Below are 20,415 nucleotides of genomic sequence, written 5' to 3' on the forward strand. Positions count from 1 at the left end.
TCTTTCTCTCTCTCTCTCTCTCTCTCTCTCTCTCTCTCTCTCTCTCTCTCTCTCTCTCTCTCTCTCTCTCTCTCTCTCTCTCTCTCTCTCGTGTGTGTATTCACATATATGATAGGCCAGAGAGGATTTTAGATATTTTGGAGCTGGGATGTACAGGTGATTGTGAGCCACCAGCCATGGGTGCTAGGAACCGATCTCTGGTTTTGTGAAAGAAGAGCATGCACTCGTAACAACAGAGCCATCTCTCCAGCTGAGGAGGGTGCATTCTAAAGAGAGAAATATCTTGCTCAGAGGATATAGGCACCCTTGTATTTTCTATTAACAAACTGTTTTCTAAAGTAGTTTAAATCAATTTAAAGTCCTACTAGTAGTGGATAGCAATATATATATATATATATACTCTGTCTGTTTATCTATCTATCTATCTATCTATCTATCTATCATCTATCTATCTATCTATCTATCTATCTATCATCTATCTATCTATCTATCTATCTATCATCTATCTATCTATCTACCTACCTACCTATCTGGTGCCAAAATTCTTCAAGGTTAATGTCTAATATCCTCTTAGTATGTGCCTAGTTTGCATATTGCATAAATTAATGGGAAAAGTGTCTGCCTTTAAGTTCTTCATATTTTGTGTGTTTTGTACTTGCACAATATAACATCAACCAGAGTAGGAAGTAGATGTGATAGCTAATTTTGGTTTAGAATCACCTAAGAGACAGACTATTATTGGACATGTCTTTGAGGACATTTCTGGAGACCTGTAGCTGAGGAAGGAAGACCCATCTGGAATACGGGTGACACCCTGCCATCCATGGGCTGAATTAAAAAGAAACGCAAGCTGAGTGTCAGGATTTATCTCTCTGCTCCTTGACTGTGGATGCCATGTGACCAGCTTCCTCATGCTTCTACATGCCATGCCTTCCTAACATGATAAACTGTGTCCTTGAACTGTGAGCCAAAACAAACTCTTCCTTCCCTGCTTCTTTATGTCAGGCATTTTGTCACAAGGATAAATGTAACTTCATATGACATCCTGTTCTGGGGTCACCCTATTGGATTCTGGTTTGTGTGTAGGTGCCAATACCCACTTCTCCATATTGATGTTACTGTAGATAAGGTAGACATAAAATCAATGGGTATGGCTAATAATTAAGGTTTTGATGTTTAGATCAGTTGTAACTACATCTGTAATTATAATAGCAGATCAGAGAATGGTTTCATGCTACAGATCATGGAAAGAGTAGGGTGCTCTTTAAATGCTTGAGTAGAATGCTCACACAGCAAGTTACCAGAGCAGACGGATGACCAAAGTGTTGATCTTGTCTTTCTGAGTCTGGCGTATTTCACTTGACACAGCGATGTTTCAGTTCAGGCACAATCATGTTCCTGTAAATGACATGTGTGGTGATTTGAACGCGAATGCCCTCTCTAGGCTCATGTGCTTGAATCCTAGGTCCCTAATCGGTAGAGCAGTTTTGGAAAGATTAGCAGGTATGGTCTTCTTGTTAGGAGTTATGTCGCTGAGAGTGCTCTTGGGGCTTCAAAGGTCTTCTGTGTGCATAGTGAACTCTCTGCCCTCTGCCTGCCTACCTTACCAACACCATGCTCACTGCCATGATGGTGATAGACACCTATCCCTCAGGAACCCTAAGCCCCCAAATAAAATTTTCCTTCTGTAATTTACCACAGTTATGGCATTTTGCCATAGCAATAGAAAAGTAACTGATACAATATTATTTCATTTTTCTTTATGGCTCTGTAAAATTCAATTGTGTGTAGGTACTACATATTCTTGTGTGGAATCTAGATATAAAATTACATCTATCTATTGTCTCTCTATCCAATTTTTTTCTATCTATCTACCTATCTATCTATTATCTATCTATCTATCTATTATCTATCTATCTATCTATCTATCTATCTATCATCTATCTATGTAGATATGTATATACCTATAAATGTATTTATGTATGTTTGTATGTATGTATCTATCTATTTAAAATTATATGTCTGCCTGTCTATCTATCTATCTATCTATCTATCTATCTATCTATCTATCTATCTATTCATCTCTCTCTACAATTGCACCTGCCTATGTGTATTTATGTTTGCATGTATCAGTCATGAAATCAGAAAGAAGACCATGAGAGAGATGATGAAGAGATCTTAAGGAAGATGGACCAAGGGAGAATAGTTGCGTACCCATGACATGAAAGCAGAAGTGGGGACATCCTGAGGAATTATGGGAACCAGAAAGAGAATTCAGAGAAAATGGGAGAGGGGGCTGAATTAGAACAAAGTGCAATGATGTATAAAATATCACCCTAAAACTCATTACTTTGTATGCTGACCTAAAACTAATTTTAAAAAGAATTACTTTTTGTGTGTACCTGGATATATGTCTGCATAGTTCCCTGCAGAATTCTTTCAGTGCTAGACCCTTTGCAAATTGCTTCGTTAGTCTTTGGAAACCTGGACGAGATATCATAAGAGAAAACATCTGGAAGGTGGAGAATAGACAGGCTGCTACACGTTCTATGTTCTGTTAGAGTCAGAATACTGTGCTGGCTGGTCTCTGTCGCTATGACAAAATTCTTCATCACATCAATCTAAAAGAAGATGGGTTAGGGGACATGGTTCAGTCAGTAACCTGCCTGCTTCACAAGCATGAAGAACTGACTCAATTTCCAGTAACCCCAGCCATGGAAGTCTACATTTCTAACATTCCTGCCTCTACCTCCCAAGTATTGTGTTAGAAGTGTGCACAAGGATGCTGCCCTAGGGTTTCTATTTCTGCGAAGAGACACCATGACCACGGCAACTCATGAAGGGAAAACATTTAGTTGGGCTGACTTACATGTTCAGAGGTTTAGTCCATTATCATCATGGTGCGACATGGTGGCCTGCAGCAGACATGGTGCTGGAGAAGGAGCTGAGAGTCCTACATCTTGACTAGCAGGCAACAGGAAGTCACCTGTCTGACTGGGCAATATCTTGAGCATGTATGAATCCCCAAAGCCCACCTCCACAGTGACACACTTCCTCCAACAAGACATCATCTATGCCACAAAATCACACCTCTTAATAGTGCCACTCCTTTTGGGGGACATTTTCTTTCAAACCACAACAAATGCCTTCTTTATGCAGTGCTGACATTAGAACCCCTGGCTTCACGTGTGCTAGGCAAGTGCTCTGCCAATGGAGTTGCGTCATCTCCCATTTTTATAACCAGGAAAAATCAGAGACATCACTGGACCCACTCAGCAATCATTGGGAAGAGACAGAAAATAGGATTCATGTTGTGGATGTTAACATTTCAAAACAGAATGCACAGCTGTGAGATTAAAACCAGTGCTGCATTTATCTCGTGGCACAGATGAGATTCTTTACCCAGACTTTCAATGATCAGGATTTTCTTATTATAAAAATAATGCACATTTTTCTATAGGAAATGTAGTCAGTCATTACTCTTGATTTTACTTTGTGTTTTGTCTTTTTTCCCCTGCATGTCTTGGGAGTTTGATGGAGAAGAAAGGGTCTAGAATTAATGTGTGGCTCAAGTCAATTATTTTTATGTACAGTAGTATCTAGAGAATGCGAAAGATTAGACCAGTGGTTCTCAAACTGTGAGTCACGATCCTTTGGACTTGAATGACCCTCTCACGGGGGTCACATATCAAAAATCCTATATTTACATTACAATTCATAATAGTAGCAAAATCACAGTTATAAAGTAGCAATGAAAGCAATTTTATGGCTGGGGCTCACTAGAGCATGAGGAACTGTATTAAAGGGTCATAGCATCAGAAAGGTTGAACATCACTGGAGTAGACACACTTATTCTAGATCAAGTAGAATGTGGTATCTCTCATTGTTCTATAAAAACCTGTGTGTACAAATATAGTCTTCTTCACTTTTATCTTCATGTGTGTACAATGCATGTGTATGTGTGTGTGTGTGCATGTGCATGCATATTGGCACATATGGACGTGTGGAGGTGAGAGGTAATCTCTCAAGTGAGTTCTCACTTGAGACAGGATCACCTGTTGCTACCTTCTGTGTAAACTGGATTGGCTGGTACAGGGAACTTTTTTTTTTGTATCGCATGTATTTATTAAATTGTCAAATCATCATCTGAGAATGATCTTGTCTCTGTCTTTGCAAAAAGTCTGGAATTCCAAATGTTTACTATCTTATTCAGATTTTCTTGGGTTTTGGAAATCCAAATTCAGGTCCTCTGCCTCACACAGAAGCCCTCTTCTAGCATATGAATCCAGAAAGTCAAAAGGTGTTTTTGTAGCTCTACTGGGGAACATTTCCACAGAATCCTACAGATAACAGATGGTTGCACTCCATCACATAGATATGAACTAGCAACCCATTCCCATTTCTTTAAAAAGTGCCCCAATAGCCCTTTTGTGCTTTTTATGGAGAAAGATATGAGGATGTTTCTTGCCCAAATTCCCTTATTTTAAGCTGGTGAATTGAGCGTAGAAACTTTTCTGAATTGTCTACGTGAACTTGTTCTCATTAATTGATCACTTAAGTTGGTAATGTTGTTTGAGCAACAATAGCCTAGAAGTCCAACACACTGCAGAGAGATGCCTCTTAACATACTAGAGACCAAAGGTATTACACTGCTTGTCAGGTGTAAGTGTGTACTAGTTAATGGTGTTGTGAGCCCTTGTGATATTCAAAGCAAACACATTTACTTAAAGTACCTCATTTAACCTCCACTATAAGCCTCTTGAGCCAAGTGCTATTCTCCTTTTGTAGATGAGTAAATAGAATTCAAGATATGAGCTCATTCTTTCCGAGTCTCTGAAAATTCAAGCAGCAGATCCAGCTCTGAAACCCAGCTCAACAGCTTTGTTCTTTACTATTTCTGCAATAAGTGGCTCTTCTAGGTGCAGCCTGGAATGCCGTCTTGTCTTTGGTAGCAGGCTTTTCATGTCATATAGCATACCTTCTTTATGTGTGTGGTGTGCATGGGTGTGTATGTGTGTATATGAGTGCTCTTGCCTGTGAAGACACCTGTAAGGACACCTATTGAGGGCATCTATAAGGACACCTGTAAGGACACCTATAAGGATACTTGTGAGGACATCTGTGAGGACACTCGTAAGGACACCTGTGAGGACACTTATAAGGACACCTGTGATGACACCCATAAGGACACCTGTGAGGACACTTGTGATGACACCTATAAGGACACCTGTGAGAACACCTGTGAGCCCACCTGTAAGAACACCTGTGAGGACACTTGTGATGACACCTATAAGGACACCTGTGAGAACACTTATGAGGACACCTGTGATGACCCCTGTAAGGACACCTGTGAGGACACCCGTAAGAACACCTGCGAGGACACCTATAAGGAAGAGACACCTGTGAGGACACCTGTGGATGTTGAGACTGACATAAGGAGTTCTTCCTCCATCTCTTCCCCAGCTTACTTTTTGAGACAGGGTTTCTCACTGATCTTGAAGCTCACCATTGGCTAGAATGATTGGCCAGTGAGTTTCAGGGATCCTCCTATCTCTGCCTCTCAGGATTGGTGTGCACTTCTACGTCTGTCTTTTTACATGGATTTTGAGGATTTGAACTCGGGTCCTCCTGCTTGCATAATAAACACTTTACCCACTGAGCCATTTCCACAGACCTACAACAGCACATTTTAATCTTGAAAAAAAGTTCCTCTCCGCTGAGATACTGAGGTTGTGATAAGTGCAGGTGCTGAGAGGAGTAATTTGAGTGCTGGAGCTACAGACAGGTGCCACCATGCCCGACTACCAGCTTTATTTCTGTCTGTCTCCTGCAAGGTAATGTCATATCTATCAGATGCTCATTCCTGAGCTACAAACCCAATCAAAACACTATCGCTAATGGCATAGGCAACAACTATCTTCACATCTACAACCAAACGGTAAAGTAAATATCTTAGCTGAATTCTGACGCTTTCACTGACAGCCACAGAATGTGTATTTAAAAAAAAAAACTGTGCAGTTCATGGTTCTGGAAGCTAAGAGGTCAAAGTATATGGTATCTAGGGAGGGTCTTCTTGTGACACCATATGGCAAGATAGCAGAAGCATGCTGCTGCTCAGTGCTCCGCTTTTGTTAGGAAATCAGCACTGTCATCAGGGGAACTGCACCCTCACAACCTCATGAGGTCATCTAATGGCCCCATCTCATCCTAATCTCCTTCCAAAAGCCCCACCCCCAACAGCCATCAATACATAAATGTAGAGGTTGTTTTCAACACATGGGTTTTGGGAGCACACGCTTCAACTCTAGCAGGAAATGGTTGCTGCTATTATCTTGGATCATAATTAAGAACAAAGATAACACAACTGGTGACCAAGATGAGACTCAGTCCCATACCATCTGTCTGTTCATATGACACATTAAAGCCAGTTTCTTATAGCACAGAGGGCTGGATGGAAGAAATTAGCGTCTCAAAGTCTAAAGGGTGCCATTAAGATGGCTCAGCAGGTCAAGGCGCTTACTGCCAAGTTTAAAGGCCTGAGTTCAACCTTGGAACCCACATGGAGTAGGGAACTGAGTTTGGACAGTTGTCCTCTGTGTTCCACATATATGAACACACACACACACACGATAAATCTAAAAAAAATATGGAAGGGCCAGGATGTGGGTTATTGTGTAGACTACTTGCCCAGCATGCATGAAGCCCTGGGTTCTATCCTCAGCACTGCATAAAAACCAAGCATGATGGTGCACACCCACAGTCTCAGCAATAGGGAGGTTGGGACAGGAGGATCAGAAGTTGAAGGTCACCTGTAGCTGTATAGTGAATCTGAGTCTGGCACAGATTACATGAGAGTTTGTCTTTAAACGAGACAAAACTAGAAAAAAAGCTACACTTCGTTCATGTCTCTGCATAAGCCAAAGCAGTGTGTAGAAGACAAAATAGTCTGTTATAGGATTATGTTATAATCAAGCCAGATGCCCAGATGCAGGCATTTAAATTATTACACAGTTTGCTCTATTGATAAGAATACTGTAATGAACACTTTCATGTAAAACCTTCTTCATCTCTACCACTTCTATTTCTTTAAGGTACTATTTCCAAAACTATAATGTAGGGGCATGTTTAGCCTGTCATCATGATTGTGATTGGGCTCCAACTCACAGTGATCCTCCTGTTTCAGCCTCACAGGTACTGAGATCACAGCCATGCATAATCAAATATAACTCTGTGTGTATTTTAAACGCCACAGCAATTTCTGAGAAGATTAAACAAGTGGCAATCCATACTGGAAAAAAATATACAATTATACATTGTTTTATATTTTAGCCACAATTTTTATCATTCTTGTATCTATGCTAATTTCATTGGGAAAAATATATAGCTTCGTATTACTATGTTCATGCTGTCCATGGGGCTCTATGCTGTTTCCAAAATTTACTAGTCTGTTTTGGTGATTGATTTGCCCTAGGAAGGCATTTAAATATTAAATATGTTCATCATTTATTATATTGGTTTTAATATTTTTTTGTGGTTCTGGATATGGAACCCAAGGCTCTATGTGTAGTAGGCAACCCATTTATTACAGAGACACATTCCCAGTCTCTCACTGGAGGATTTTAGTCAGGTGATCTACCACTGAGCCATACCACACATTCTCACTGGGGGATTCCAGACAGGTGTTCTACCGCTGAGTCACACCCCAGAACCTTGCGAGGGGGGATTCTAGGTAGGGGCTCTGTCATCAAGTTACACCCCAGCCCCTCACTGGGGGATTCTAGGCAGGTGCTCTACCACTGAGCCACACCCCAGCCCCTCACTGGGGGATTCTAGGCAGGTGCTCTACCACTGAGCCTCACCCCAGCCCCTCACTGGGGGATTCTAGGCAGGGGCTCTACCACTGAGCCACACCCCAGCCCCTCACTGGGGGATTCTAGGCAGGGGCTCTACCACAACCCTCGTCACTGTTATAATTTTTTTAGTGGCAGTTTTCATGCCACGTTGAGACTGCGTTAAAGAAGCTTTGATATGTAAGTAAACAGACTGGTAGAAAGCATGCCTGCACCTGCGAGAACAAACATCATTCCTGCTGTTAGCTAAGCTCACCTGATCCTCTGGATTTGATCTGTGTTTATCCGGCTTCCTCCGTGTCCCAGCCCCACCCTCCACTTTCAAGCTGTGACAACTTCTGCTCTAAGCAGGATTAGGAGCATAAACAAATGATAATTGTCTTTCATCTCCTCTTCACCTCTCCTTTCTCCCCACCCAGTCTCTTCTTACGCATTAAGTATCATAACACTCGCAGGATGGGTCTATGAACCATCTGCCTTGATGGAAGGAGAGCTGCCGAGGAGAAATCATGTGCAGATTAAGGGCTGTCTCCTCCTGTCACTTAGACAAGCACATCTCGACTTGGCTCTGCCATACCCGAGCTGGGCAAGTCCACTCTCTGGCCCATTTAAGTTGCATGGAATTAGGATTGTGTGGTTGGACAAATTCCCACAAAAGGACCATCCAGAGCAGTTTTGTACGGATAGCTCAGTGGGATTTTTAAAAACATAGATTGGAAAACAAGCTTATGTAGTACATGGAACCTGGGGCAGAAGCTAAAGGCAGTGAAATAAAATCCTTGTTCAAGGGCTGGAAAGATGGACCGCAGTTACGAATACATGCACTCTTGCAGAGGTCCTGAGTTCAGTTTCCGGCATCCAGGCTGGGTGGTGACTCACGGCCACAGGTAACTCTAGCTCTGGGGTGTCCAATGCCTTCTGCCAGTCTCTGTGGAGGCTCGTACTAACGTGTACCTATCTCCCTCACAATCGTTTAAAAGCACAATATTAGTTATTACAAGCTTTTGTTTGGAGCCGACTCTATGCTCAGTGTATTAGGTACTTGTCTTGTTGCTGTGACCCACAAAGCTATCATTTCACCTCACAGTCCATCGGGAGTGGGGATGATGTTCCAAAAGCAAGGCAAATGACCATGCGGTATCCCAAAGTCAGGAAGCCAAGAGGGATGAACGCTAGTGCTCAGATCAGTTTTGCTTTTTATTCCGTTCAGCACCCCAGTCCATAAATTAGTGCAGCCTACAGTCAGGATAGGTCTTCTCACCCCTATTAACCATTTCTAGAAAATTTCTTACAACCACACATAGGTTTGTCTCTTAGGTGAGTCTTAATCCTACCAAGTAGATGCAAGATTAAACATCACAGCTCCATACTGAGCCCTTTCTCAAGAACAACAACAAAAAGTAAACTGGTATATTAATACTGAGATGGAAAAACATTCACGGTGCCACAGACACTCACCCACGCTTTGTGCAAGTCCTCTGTAAGTCACAATACATCGTGGGGACATTAGCACTGTGGATACTGGTGTTGCTGCTTAAGCGAGCCAGGAACTGCTACCCTTAAAGATCATACGTCATGTAAAAATAGCTTTTAAAAAATGCTAGTGGAAAAAAAAGTCACATCCAGTGGGAGCGGGGCCCTGATGGCAGTCCAAATGGAGAGTGATTTATGATCGTGAGTAGTCAATACTAGTGGGTCCACATCAATTTTATATCTAATTTAAAATTTTGAGCTCTCAATGTGCTCATTAAAGAGTATAATGGATTTACATATTTTAATTATGTTTTATGGATTGTGAACATAATGTAATTAAGAGACTTTTCAGGGGTGTGATTAATGAGCAGGGTGGCCAGACATATGGCGGGAGACACTACAGAGAGTGGACTCAGGGTGAGCAGAGTCCAGACCCACGGCTGACAGCCCTGACCACAGCACTAAAGTCGCTGTTCATGGTGATAGAATGGGGGCCTAATGACACTGTGTGGCAGGAGCAAGGCGCTCTGAAGAGCCATCAAGGGCTGGAGTGGGTATGTGCGACTCAGGAGGCCTCCTCTCTCTGCCTATCTAAGGTCTCTCCTTTCTGTTCCTCACACTCTCCACAGTGCAGATACTATAGCATGCAGACACATTGGTTGCATTATTTTGATTTTTTATTCAATTGTTTTTTTGAGACAGGGTCTCGTGTAGTCCAGGCCCACCTCAGACTTGTTATGTAGCTGAGAATGTAGACTTCAGAGCTCAAAAAATTAAAGATTTATTTTTATCTTTGATTAATTATGTACAGGTATGGGTTCCGTGTTTGGGTATGCTCATGTGGGCTATCCCAAGGAGCACATGATATGGTTGCTTGTCCTCTAGGTGAGCTGCAAAGTCTATTATTCTTCTAGCCATGACCTTTTGCTTCTTAGCCTCCTAGCTCCGTCTCCCAGGGCCTGGGATCACAAGCTTGTGCCACCATTGGCTGGTGTATTTATCTATTCGTTGCTCCAGGTTTATTTATCGATTCATTGCTCCATTCATTCTTTCACTCCTTCATTCATTCAATTTAAGGCAGGATGGATGAAGACCGAGCTTCAACCATATGCTCTTGGGTCAAATAAACATTCTATCACTGAGTTACATCCCCAGCCCTTGGGTTTTTGAGAACAAGTCTAGAGCCTGCTGGATTGGAACTCACCATGCTCAGCGACTGCTGGTTTGTATAAATGAAGTGTGCTGGAAGAAGCCATGCCCAGTTGTCATGCCCACTTATTTACATAGTATCCATGGTTGCTTTTGCATGAGGATTCAAAGCTCTTTAAAGACACTAGGCGCTGAGCCTGCTTTAGGCCATCTCTTCTGCTCAAATCCATCTCTGCTAACTTGCTGGCTGTGCCTTTGGATAGGAGTTCAGCATCCCTGCATCCCTTTTCAAAGGGGGATACTGGTAGAAATTCACAGAAAGTGCTTGATCTACTTAGTCATCTGCCCAGCTCTAAACACCCATCTTCTACGCAACGGTCCCTTTCTCTCATTTGAGTACTTCCCAAGAGATCACAAGGGCAAGAGGAGTCAAGACAAAGATCCTATTAATAATCACATCTATCTTATTTCCATGCTGGGACTGAACCCAAGGCTAAGGGTATCTACTCTACCACCGAGCTACATGTTCAGCTCTTTGTTACTTTGTCATAGGGTCTCTCTTTGTGCTCCAAACAGATCGAAGCTTCCTAGATAGACAGTCCAGGTGGTTTCAGACTCATGACTGAATTGTGTCAGTCTCCCAAGTAATAGGATGACAGGCATGCAGCATTATGCCCGTCTCAGAGACCACCAATTTGTGTGTGTGTATGTGTGTGCATACACAAACAGGTGTGGTGCTGGATGTAGTTCTTCAGACACGTCTACCTTGTTTGTGAATGATTTCTCATTGGCCTTGAACACACCATGCAGACTATGCTGGCTGGCCAGGAAGCCCCAGGATCCACCTGTCTCTGTCTCCTCAGCACTGGAATTATATCACACGCCACCCCACACCTGCCTTTTCACGTGGGTTCTGGGGAATTAACCTCAGAATCCTTATGTTTTCATAGGAAACCTTTTACCAACTGAGCTATCTCTCCAGTGGCCCCCTTCCCATTTTTAACATGAATTCGAGCCTTTGATTTTTTACGAGTAAAGAATGTGCCTTGGGGTTTATGACAAGGAATTAAAAACAGCAAGAATTTTAATGATGATTTAAGGGTCAAAAAAAAAAAAACCATGCACACAGCGACAGAAGGCAAATACCCAGGAAAGCGTGGCTCCCTCTGTCACTTTCCTTCCCTCTCCTTCCCCTGCCTTCTCCCTTTCCCCCTCCAGAATCTTCTAAAGAGGAGACACACCATTCTGAGCTGTCATCTCGCTTTGCTTAGATATCTTTACACTGTAGTCCTGTCTGCACTAGGAGGAGGAGGAGGGTCTGGACCTCCTGGGCTAAGAGATCCCTCTTTACCCACATCCTTGTTCCCTGTTCCTGTTCCTCCCCTCTGCCAATGAAGAATCTCTTGGAGTTTCTCGCCTTAGATTTACTGTTGGCCTCGAGGGGGAGCTCAAGACTTCCTCATATTGGCAGCCAGGTTGGAAGACAGAGAAATCACTGGATCCTCAGCTCGTGTTCTGGGTGGAAGGGTCAGATAATTAAAGAGATGAATGTCAAGGGGAGGGTCAAACCTGGTTTTCCAAAGTCTTTTTCTCAATTAGAGCACTTCATTTTGATGGATGTGACAGAGGCAGGAGGATGGCTGCTAGCTAGAGGCCAATCCAGACTATGTTGCAAGACCTTATCTTAAACAAGCAAACAAGTAAGAAACCACACCAAAATAAAAGTCTTATAGAACATTACTTCATGGTTCTTGCTCGTTTCATTATGTTTGATGCTAGAGGCACTAAAACTAACTTTTGCAGGCTTGGAAGTCAGTTTGCTTTGCATCCTTCCACCATTTCCCCTTTAGAAAGGCGGGCGACAGCCATAGGACATTGAGCAGCCTGGACAGGGTGTTTGGACCAGTTTTTCCAGACCACAGGAAATCATTCCCTACTCCTAAAAACATCTTTTATTTTTCCTTCTTTGAGTTCATTCTCAAAGTAGAGAAGCCCTTGAAAGACAGAAATTGAGTTCTAAAAACAAGCAAGCAAGCAAACAACAACAACAACAACAAAAAAAAAAAACAGAGGCCAGAGGCCCTTCAAGGCTCAGACTTTGTTCATTTGTGGCTAAAACATCTCTCTGATATGCAAATTATGTGACACAGTTTATCTGGAGGCTAGGCTGACATTTCAGAATAAAGGTCCCAAACAAGTTCTGAGAGCATGGCTCAGTGGTAGAGTTCCTGCCTAGAATCCCCCAGTGAGGGGCTGGGGTGTGGCTCAGTGGTAGAGCACCTGCCTAGAATCCCCCAGTGAGGGGCTGGGGTGTGGCTCAGTGGTAGAGCACCTGCCTAGAATCCCCCAGTGAGGGGCTGGGGTGTGGCTCAGTGGTAGAGCACCTGCCTAGAATCCCCCAGTGAGGGGCTGGGGTGTGGCTCAGTGGTAGAGAACCTGCCTAGACTCCCCAGTGAGGTGCTGGAGGAATAGTTCAGCAATAGACTGCTTGCTGACCATGTAAAAGTCTCTGCATTTGATCTCTGACACTGCAATCATAATGATGATGGTGATGGTGATGATGATGATGGTAGCAATAATAATAAATAAGAGAGGCGTTTTGGAAGATACTGACAGTGTTTTGGGAGATCAAAGGGAACAAAGTCTGGAGCTGTAGGAGAATAGGTAAATGGCTATTATCTATCAACATGGACAGGATAAAAGGCAAATTAGGCTCTCAGGGAAGGGAGAAAGGGGGTTTGCAAATTTGGGCTTGCTGTGTTTGCAATGATGCCTACTGCAGGCCAAGTTATGTGTATGTCTCTCTTTATGTGCAGACTTGAGTGCAGGAATCTACTGAGACCAGAAGAGGGAGTCAAAACTGGATCTACACATGTTTGTGAACCACCCGACATTGGTGCTGGGAGTAGAAATGGCTCTGAACTGCTGAATCAACTCTGCAAACTCCATTGCTGTTCCTGGTTTGCTTATAGATGCCTGGGAAGCAGCCGGATGGGGCCCGATGCTCAAGATACTCTCAGGCAGTGGTTAGGAAGGCATGTTTTAATTTACGATGGTAAAGAAGGGAGACAAGAATAAGAAGAAGCACCCAGAAAGGGAGGAATAAGTAGGTATGTGCTGAGAGTGTGACACTATGATTTTATCAGGTGTTGAAGGCTTGGTCTCCATCCTGTGGTATTCCTGAGAGGTGCTAGAAGAAGTTAGGTCAATGGGGATGTTCTAGTTTCATCTGGTTGCTGTGATATAATCCTGAGTGTAAGCAACTTAGGAGAAAAGGGCTTATTTCAGCTTATTGGTCATAGGCTATCATTGAGGAAGATCAGGGCAAGAGCTCAAGCGGAAACTATAGAGAAACACAGCTTGCAGGCTCCTGCTTAGCTAAGCTTCCTTAGACAGCTCAGGATCATATACCTAGGGAATGGTGTCACTTACAGTGGTTGGAGCCATCCTACCTCAATTAATAATCAAGACCATCTTTCACAGATATGCCCATGGGCCAGGCTGTTCTAGGAAGTTCCTCAGTTGAAGATTCTCCTCTCAGATATATCCTTGGACTGTGTCAAGTTGGCAATCAATGCTAACCAAGGCAGGTGGTGTGCCCTAGCCTTTTCTTGTCTCTGTCTTTGCTTCCTGTGAGCTATGGAGGTACTTGGTTTTTTTTTTTTTTTTAATCACATGCTCTGGCCATGATGTTTCTGCCTCATACTCAAAAGCAATGGAACCAACTGACCATGAAAACTCTGAAGCCAGGAACTGAAACATACCTTTCTTCTCAAAGTTGTCTTGGGCATTTTGTCACAGGGATAGAAGGGATCAAGGAGATGTAACCTAAAGACAGAAAGGACTTTAGTGGCTGAGGCTAACCATGCCATTTTCTCTTGGGAGGTAAAAACTGTATAGCCACACATTAAGGGATAAATGTGGAATTATGTGCCTGTCTTAGTCAGTGTTCTATTGCTATTAAGAGGTACCATGACCACAGCAACTCTTATAAAGGAAAGCATTTAATTGGGGCTGGCTTACAGTTTCAGAGGTTTAGTCCATTATTATCATGGTGAGAACTTGGTGGCATATAGTGCAGATATGTGCTGTAGAACTGATAATTCTGTATCCAGATCTGCAGACAGCAGGAAGAGAGAGCCACTGGGACTGGCTTGGGCTTTTAAAACCCTAAAGCCCACCCCCAGTGACACACTTTCTCCAACAAGACCACATCTCCTGAACCCTCTCAGGTAGTGTCACTCCCCGATGGCCAAGCATTCAAATATATGAGCCCATGTGGAGCATTCTTAGTCAAACCACCACAGTGCCACATATGTGTGCACGTATGCACGAGTGTGTCGATGTGCATGACGTTATGCGTACTGGCTTGTGGAGGTCAGAAAGAAACCTCAGGTGCCATTCCTCAGGCACATTGTTTTTGGAGATGGGGTTTCTCATTGGCCTGGGACTCATCAAGTAGCTTAGGCAAGTTGGCCAGTGAACCCCAAGGCTCTCCAGTCTCTCCACCCCACCCCTACCCTGAGATTACAAGTGTATACCGTCAATCCAACTCTTCTACATAGGTTTTGAGACTTGAATGGTCCTGATGCTTACACAGCCAGTCATTTGCCCCAGCCCTAACTGGGAAATTTTGATGGAGGTAGTTTTTTTTTTCCCCCTTAGGTGGGTCTGGTCAAATGCTAACATCAAGCATTGCAGAATTCTTAATGGGTATCTTCCACTCTTCCCTCATCAACAAGGATATCTATGAACACAAAAGTATCTGGAATTTCAAGTACTTCCTCCTCCAGATAAATTACGAGTAGCAATAGCCTTTCTTGACTAATAAGAAGTCAGAGCAGGATAGTGTTTTCTATTTCCGTCCAAAGGAGACAGAGACAGAGACCCACATTGGAGCACCGGACTGAAATCCCAAGGTCCAAATCTGGAGCAGATGGAGAGAGAGCACGAGCAAGGAACTCAGGACCATGAGGGGTGCACCCACACACTGAGACAATGGGAATGTTCTATCGGGAACTCACCAAGGCCAGTTGGCCTGGGTCTGAAAAAGCCTGGGATAAAACCGGACTCGCTAAACATAGCAGACAATGAGGACTACTGAGAAGTCAAGAACAATGGCAATGGGTTTTGATCCTACTGCACGTACTGGCCTTGTGGGAGCCTAGGCAGTTTGGATGCTCACCTTACTAGACCTGGATGGAGGTGGGTGGTCCTTGGACTTCCCATAGGGCAAGGAACCCTGATTGCTCTTTGGGCTGACAAGAGAGGGGGACTTGATTGGGGGAGGGGGAGGGAAATGGGAGGCGGTGGCGGGGAGGAGGCAGAAATCTTAAATAAATAAATAAATAAATAAATAAATAAATAGAAGTCAGAGCAGTGGGAAAGCCTGCTTCCTGGCTTTTCTAAGCATCTGGGATTCTGCTCTCCTATGAGGCCAGCTACTTATTCTCTCCGAGTTTCAATTTCCTTATTTGTAAAACAGCCACAATAATCACATTAAGGGGATGTTTTTGGAGACTTCCATTCTGCACCGTTAATTTTCCTGGAGCCTGGCATGGTTAGGCACTCAATAAATGTTAGCTCTCTCTTCCCCCACCCCCTACCAGCATTTGATTACCACGAATTTGATTACTTTGGCCTGAGCCAACTCCCTTAACAAATGTTTCCACCTTAGATTAAAATTAATTCAAAGACAGGGACCAGCCACACATCCTGTACGGGACTAAGAAAATGGCATTAATTTTGTAAATTAATAAATATGCAAATGGAAGCTTTGTATGGAATCAGCTATATAAGCAGGAAGTAAATTGTGTTGTAAATTATTCACTACCATATGGAACAGACACCCTTGACTTAGCATGCAAGAGAGAGAAAGCTGCCACAGACCCTGCTGTAATGGCTTTGGAGAGTGAATGACATGTTGGTCCCAAGGCAACCCTGGGGTTGTGGCTGCTGAGTCACAGGGCTGTTTCTGGAGTGGCAGCAGAAGCCCTGTGGTGAGCAGGTTGCTCTCCACCCACTGCCCTACTGAGAACCACGGGAGTCAGAATGCCTTGAGGCTAGCAGCAGCCAGATCTCCTGTGAATTGCCCAATTGCTTTGGTCCTACTGCTCAGAGAGGTCCCTGGCTGAGAGGGCTCTCCAGGGCTTCCAGCACCTGGCCTGGGGTAACCAGCAACACTAAGCTTCAAGGCAGGTGTGACTGGCCCAGGGACACAAGAGCTACTGCTAGATTGATTCATCAATCATTCAAAAACAAATAGTCGGAGAACAGTGCAGGTGTTCCAGACTGTACTAAACAGATGCTGGAGGGCCCAGCCTTCCTGTTAGGACCGCTCAGCCCTAGCATCTAGCGAGCTTTTTAAAGATAGATCCCCATGCTCCTGCCCCCTGGGATTCTGATGGTGAATGATCGATCAGAGACTGGAGAATCTGTTTTCCAATGTCTACCCCCTCCTTATAAGGTCCCAGTGACAGCCGAAGTATGCTTCTACCAAAGTTCAACCTGAGGGAACCAATGAGTGTATTGGTGTTACTTAGAGACCATTGATGAGAGCATCGTTGAGCCCAAAGCAGATGCACTGCAGAGCTTGCCACCCGGAATGGGGGATGCCTACCCCACTGTCACATAGCCAGAGTCCCCTTTCAGTTAATATCCCCACAGTTTATATACTCTTCCATCTCTCAGACCCAGAAGCCACATGCGATTAGGGCGGAATTGCGTAGGAATGGCTGTAGTGATATTTCATTTGTATTTTAATAAGTAAAGCTTGTCTGAAGATCAGAGACTAAAACAGCCACACTGGTCAGCCATACAGACCAGGCAGTGGTGACACACATCTTTAATCCCAGTAGCCACACTAGTTAGCCGTAGAGGCCAAGTGGTGGTGGTGCATGCCTTTAATTCAGTGCTAGAGAGGAATATAAGGTAGGAGGAGATAAGTCTCAAGTTCAGTCTCATTCTGAGGATTCCTGGAGGCTTGATTGCCAGTTTGTCTGAGGTAGAGGTAAGAGCCAATGGCTGGCTCTTTTGCCTTTCTGATCTTCAGGTTGAACCCCAGTATCTGTCCCTGGGTTTTTATTATTTGTGCTACAAATGGCTGGTTGGAGCAGGTGGAATCTCAAGTGAGGCTCCAAAGTCCCTCCCTATCTCTACCTCTCTGAAGACCGTCAACAGTCCACAGGCATGGGCTTGCTGGTCTGCAGGAGGGAAGAGCTGATCTGATGGCCATGGTTATGGTCTCACTCAGAGGACAGAGTTGCATTAATGCTGATGAATACTCAGGGTTGGGGATCATGGCTGAAGAAATGTTTTTCTTGTTGGGTCTGGTCTTCAAAGGTCTTAAGACATAGGGAAGAAACCACGTGTCTTAGTGACTTTCGTCCACTGCTGTGATCAAAAATCTTCAGGACGGTTTCTTTTGGCTTATGGTTTAAGGGGGATCATTCTACCATGGTGTGGAGGACGCAGGAGCTGGCAAGGGAAGGCATGGTGGCAGGAACAGGAGATTAGCTGGTCATTGTTTTAAACCTTTATTCAGGAAGCGAAGTGTGAACAGGAAATGGGGCCATGCTGTAACAGCTGAAGGCCTGCCCCGTTCCTCCATTACCCACTTTCTACAGGGAGGCTCCAATTCCTGTGCATTCCACAATCTTCTCAAACACTGCCAGCAGTGAGCCTGTTGGGAACATTGCCCCTCCAAACGACACCACTAGGGGCGCTGATGCACATCTGCCTCCTTTGCACCTGGGAAGCAGGAGGAGCCATCATGTGCCCCGTAGTGAGAGCCTATATCCAAAACGAAGCCAAAGGAAGGATGTAGGTGTGAAGACATGGTTAGAATTCTGCACCAAACTGTGTCTTCCTTTCTTCATTGCCTATGAACTTAGTGGCAGAGGAGGAAATGAGTCCAAAAAAGAAATGAAGACTGAAAGCGAACTCAGTTGATTGGTGCCGCTTCTGGTCGAGGGGGGCGATTGAGTTGAGGCCAGCTCAGTATAGCAAGTACAGATTAGATGCAAAGAGTGGACAAGGGACAAGGAGACGGTCAAAGTTGGAGGCGCCTCCCTCCCTAGCAGGTAGGATTCAGGGGTGACCTCAGATTGAAGGGTCAGGGAACCCAGAAGGGCCTGTCTGGAATAACCATTGAAAACGAACTTTTGGAGACTGAGAAGATAATTTGGTAAAGTGCGGCTACACAAGCGTGAGACCTGAGCTCCATCCCCAGAACCCACATCAAAAACGCGTTGGCCATGGTAGCACGCTTGGAATCCCAGTGCTGGGGAAGTGGAGACAGGTAGATCACTGGGGCACACTTGCCAGTCAGTCTAGCTTACTATGTGAGGTCCAGGCCACTGAGAGACCATCACTGGTTCTAGGCAAGCACTCTACCACTGAGCCACACACTAGTCCCTCACTGGGGGATTCTAGGCAGGGGCTCTACCACTGAGCCACACCTCAGCCCCTCACTGGGGGATTCTAGGCAGGGGCTCTACCACTGAGTCATACCCCAGCCCCTAACTGGGGGTTCTGGGCAGGGGCTCTACCACTGAGCCACACACTAGCCCCTCACTGGGGGATTCTAGGCAAGTGCTCTATCACTGAATCATACTTCCAGCCCCTCATTGGGGGAATTCTGAGCAGGAAATTTCCACTAAGATATCTCCCCAGATTTTTTAAATTTTATTTTTGTATGTAATCTAAGCAGCTTTGATTCCATCATGCTCCTGCCTCAGCCTTCCTAGTAGCTGGGATTACAGGTGTGTAGGCAGAAGCATAATTGGTGGTGATTAGTATTTTATTTAAATAATTGTTGCCCTAGGCCACAGCTACCTCCACAGCATGTCCGCTGACTCCAGCTGCTGCTTTTGTCCTCTGAGCCTGCCCTGCTTGTTCCACCTGCCATCTGTTCACTCATCCTCTCCAAAGCCTCTGATCCCGCGCCCTCCGCCTCTCATTGCCAAGATAAACATCCCCATGGACCTCCAGGAGCTAGCTGTGTTTGCCATCCCTGGAGATATCTCATTTTACAGCTGGGCAAACACCAGCATGTAAAGTTCATGTCTTAGCAAAGTCATGCCGTTACAGAAATGTCTGGGCAGCAGGTGGCAAAATGGTGTTGCCGTCAGAACCATATAGATAATCACGCCTTGCTGCTAATCATTTCCTTTCTAGTTCAAGTTCACAGTTTATTATTTACAAGGGGTGTTCACATGCATTACCTCATCCCGTCTTCCCCATAACCCTGTGTGGTGTGGTTTCATATAACGGCTCCGAGGTTGTAGAGATGGGCAGCATCAAGCTGATCCACTTTGGGGCAGGACTCAGCAGCAGAGTACATTTCGACCCTTGTCTCTTTTTAAACTTTTAATTTCCTTTTTTTTTTTTTTACCTTGTTTACCATTTGTTTTAGCCTTATTATGAAAAGTAGCAAATCTACACACCACACACCAAAATTAACAGTATACAACTCCCGTAACCTTCTGGATCGTCAGCGTAACCATTTGGAATAGAAGCTGTGGGACTTCACACTGGATTTTATATTTTCACTGTCAAATATATTTTATGTACTTATATGCTACACAAACCAAAAGTCCATGGCAGAGTCAGAACTGGGAAAACAATTAGCTTTATATCCTCTTTCATAACTCACGCCCATTACTTGGACTCAGTCCTTCCTCATCCCCCAATATTTAGCCTTCTTGGTTCTCTTTCTACATGTTACATTGTTCCCACATGCACACTTGTTTACACACACACACACACACACACACATTTATAATTGGCTAGATCCCACAGATGAGGGAGAACATGTGTTGTTTGTTCTTTCAAAACTTGCGCGATGTTGCTTAATATTTTATCGTCTAAGCCCATCCATTTTCCTGAAAATTTTGTGACTTCATTTTTCTTTAGATCTGGATGCATTCATTATACAAACATA

The 20,415-nt window shown here is 44.1% G+C and overlaps 1 protein-coding gene across 1 annotated transcript in view; it reads left to right on the forward strand.

The window, feature by feature from the left end:
- LOC126516022 (Golgi apparatus protein 1-like) overlaps nt 1–19,529 on the forward strand; it is a 90,129-nt gene extending 70,600 nt beyond the window's left edge. Inside the window, 2 exon segments of the mRNA XM_050166151.1 lie at nt 5,043–5,402; nt 19,404–19,529. Coding sequence (XP_050022108.1) covers nt 5,043–5,402; nt 19,404–19,529 — 486 coding nt within the window.
- Nucleotides 19,530–20,415: the final 886 nt, after the last annotated feature.

Source organism: Alexandromys fortis, unplaced genomic scaffold, assembly GCF_014885135.2.
Source record: "Alexandromys fortis isolate MF-2015 unplaced genomic scaffold, M_Fortis_MF-2015_v1.1 scaffold_151, whole genome shotgun sequence".
Taxonomy (NCBI): Eukaryota; Metazoa; Chordata; class Mammalia; order Rodentia; family Cricetidae; genus Alexandromys; species Alexandromys fortis.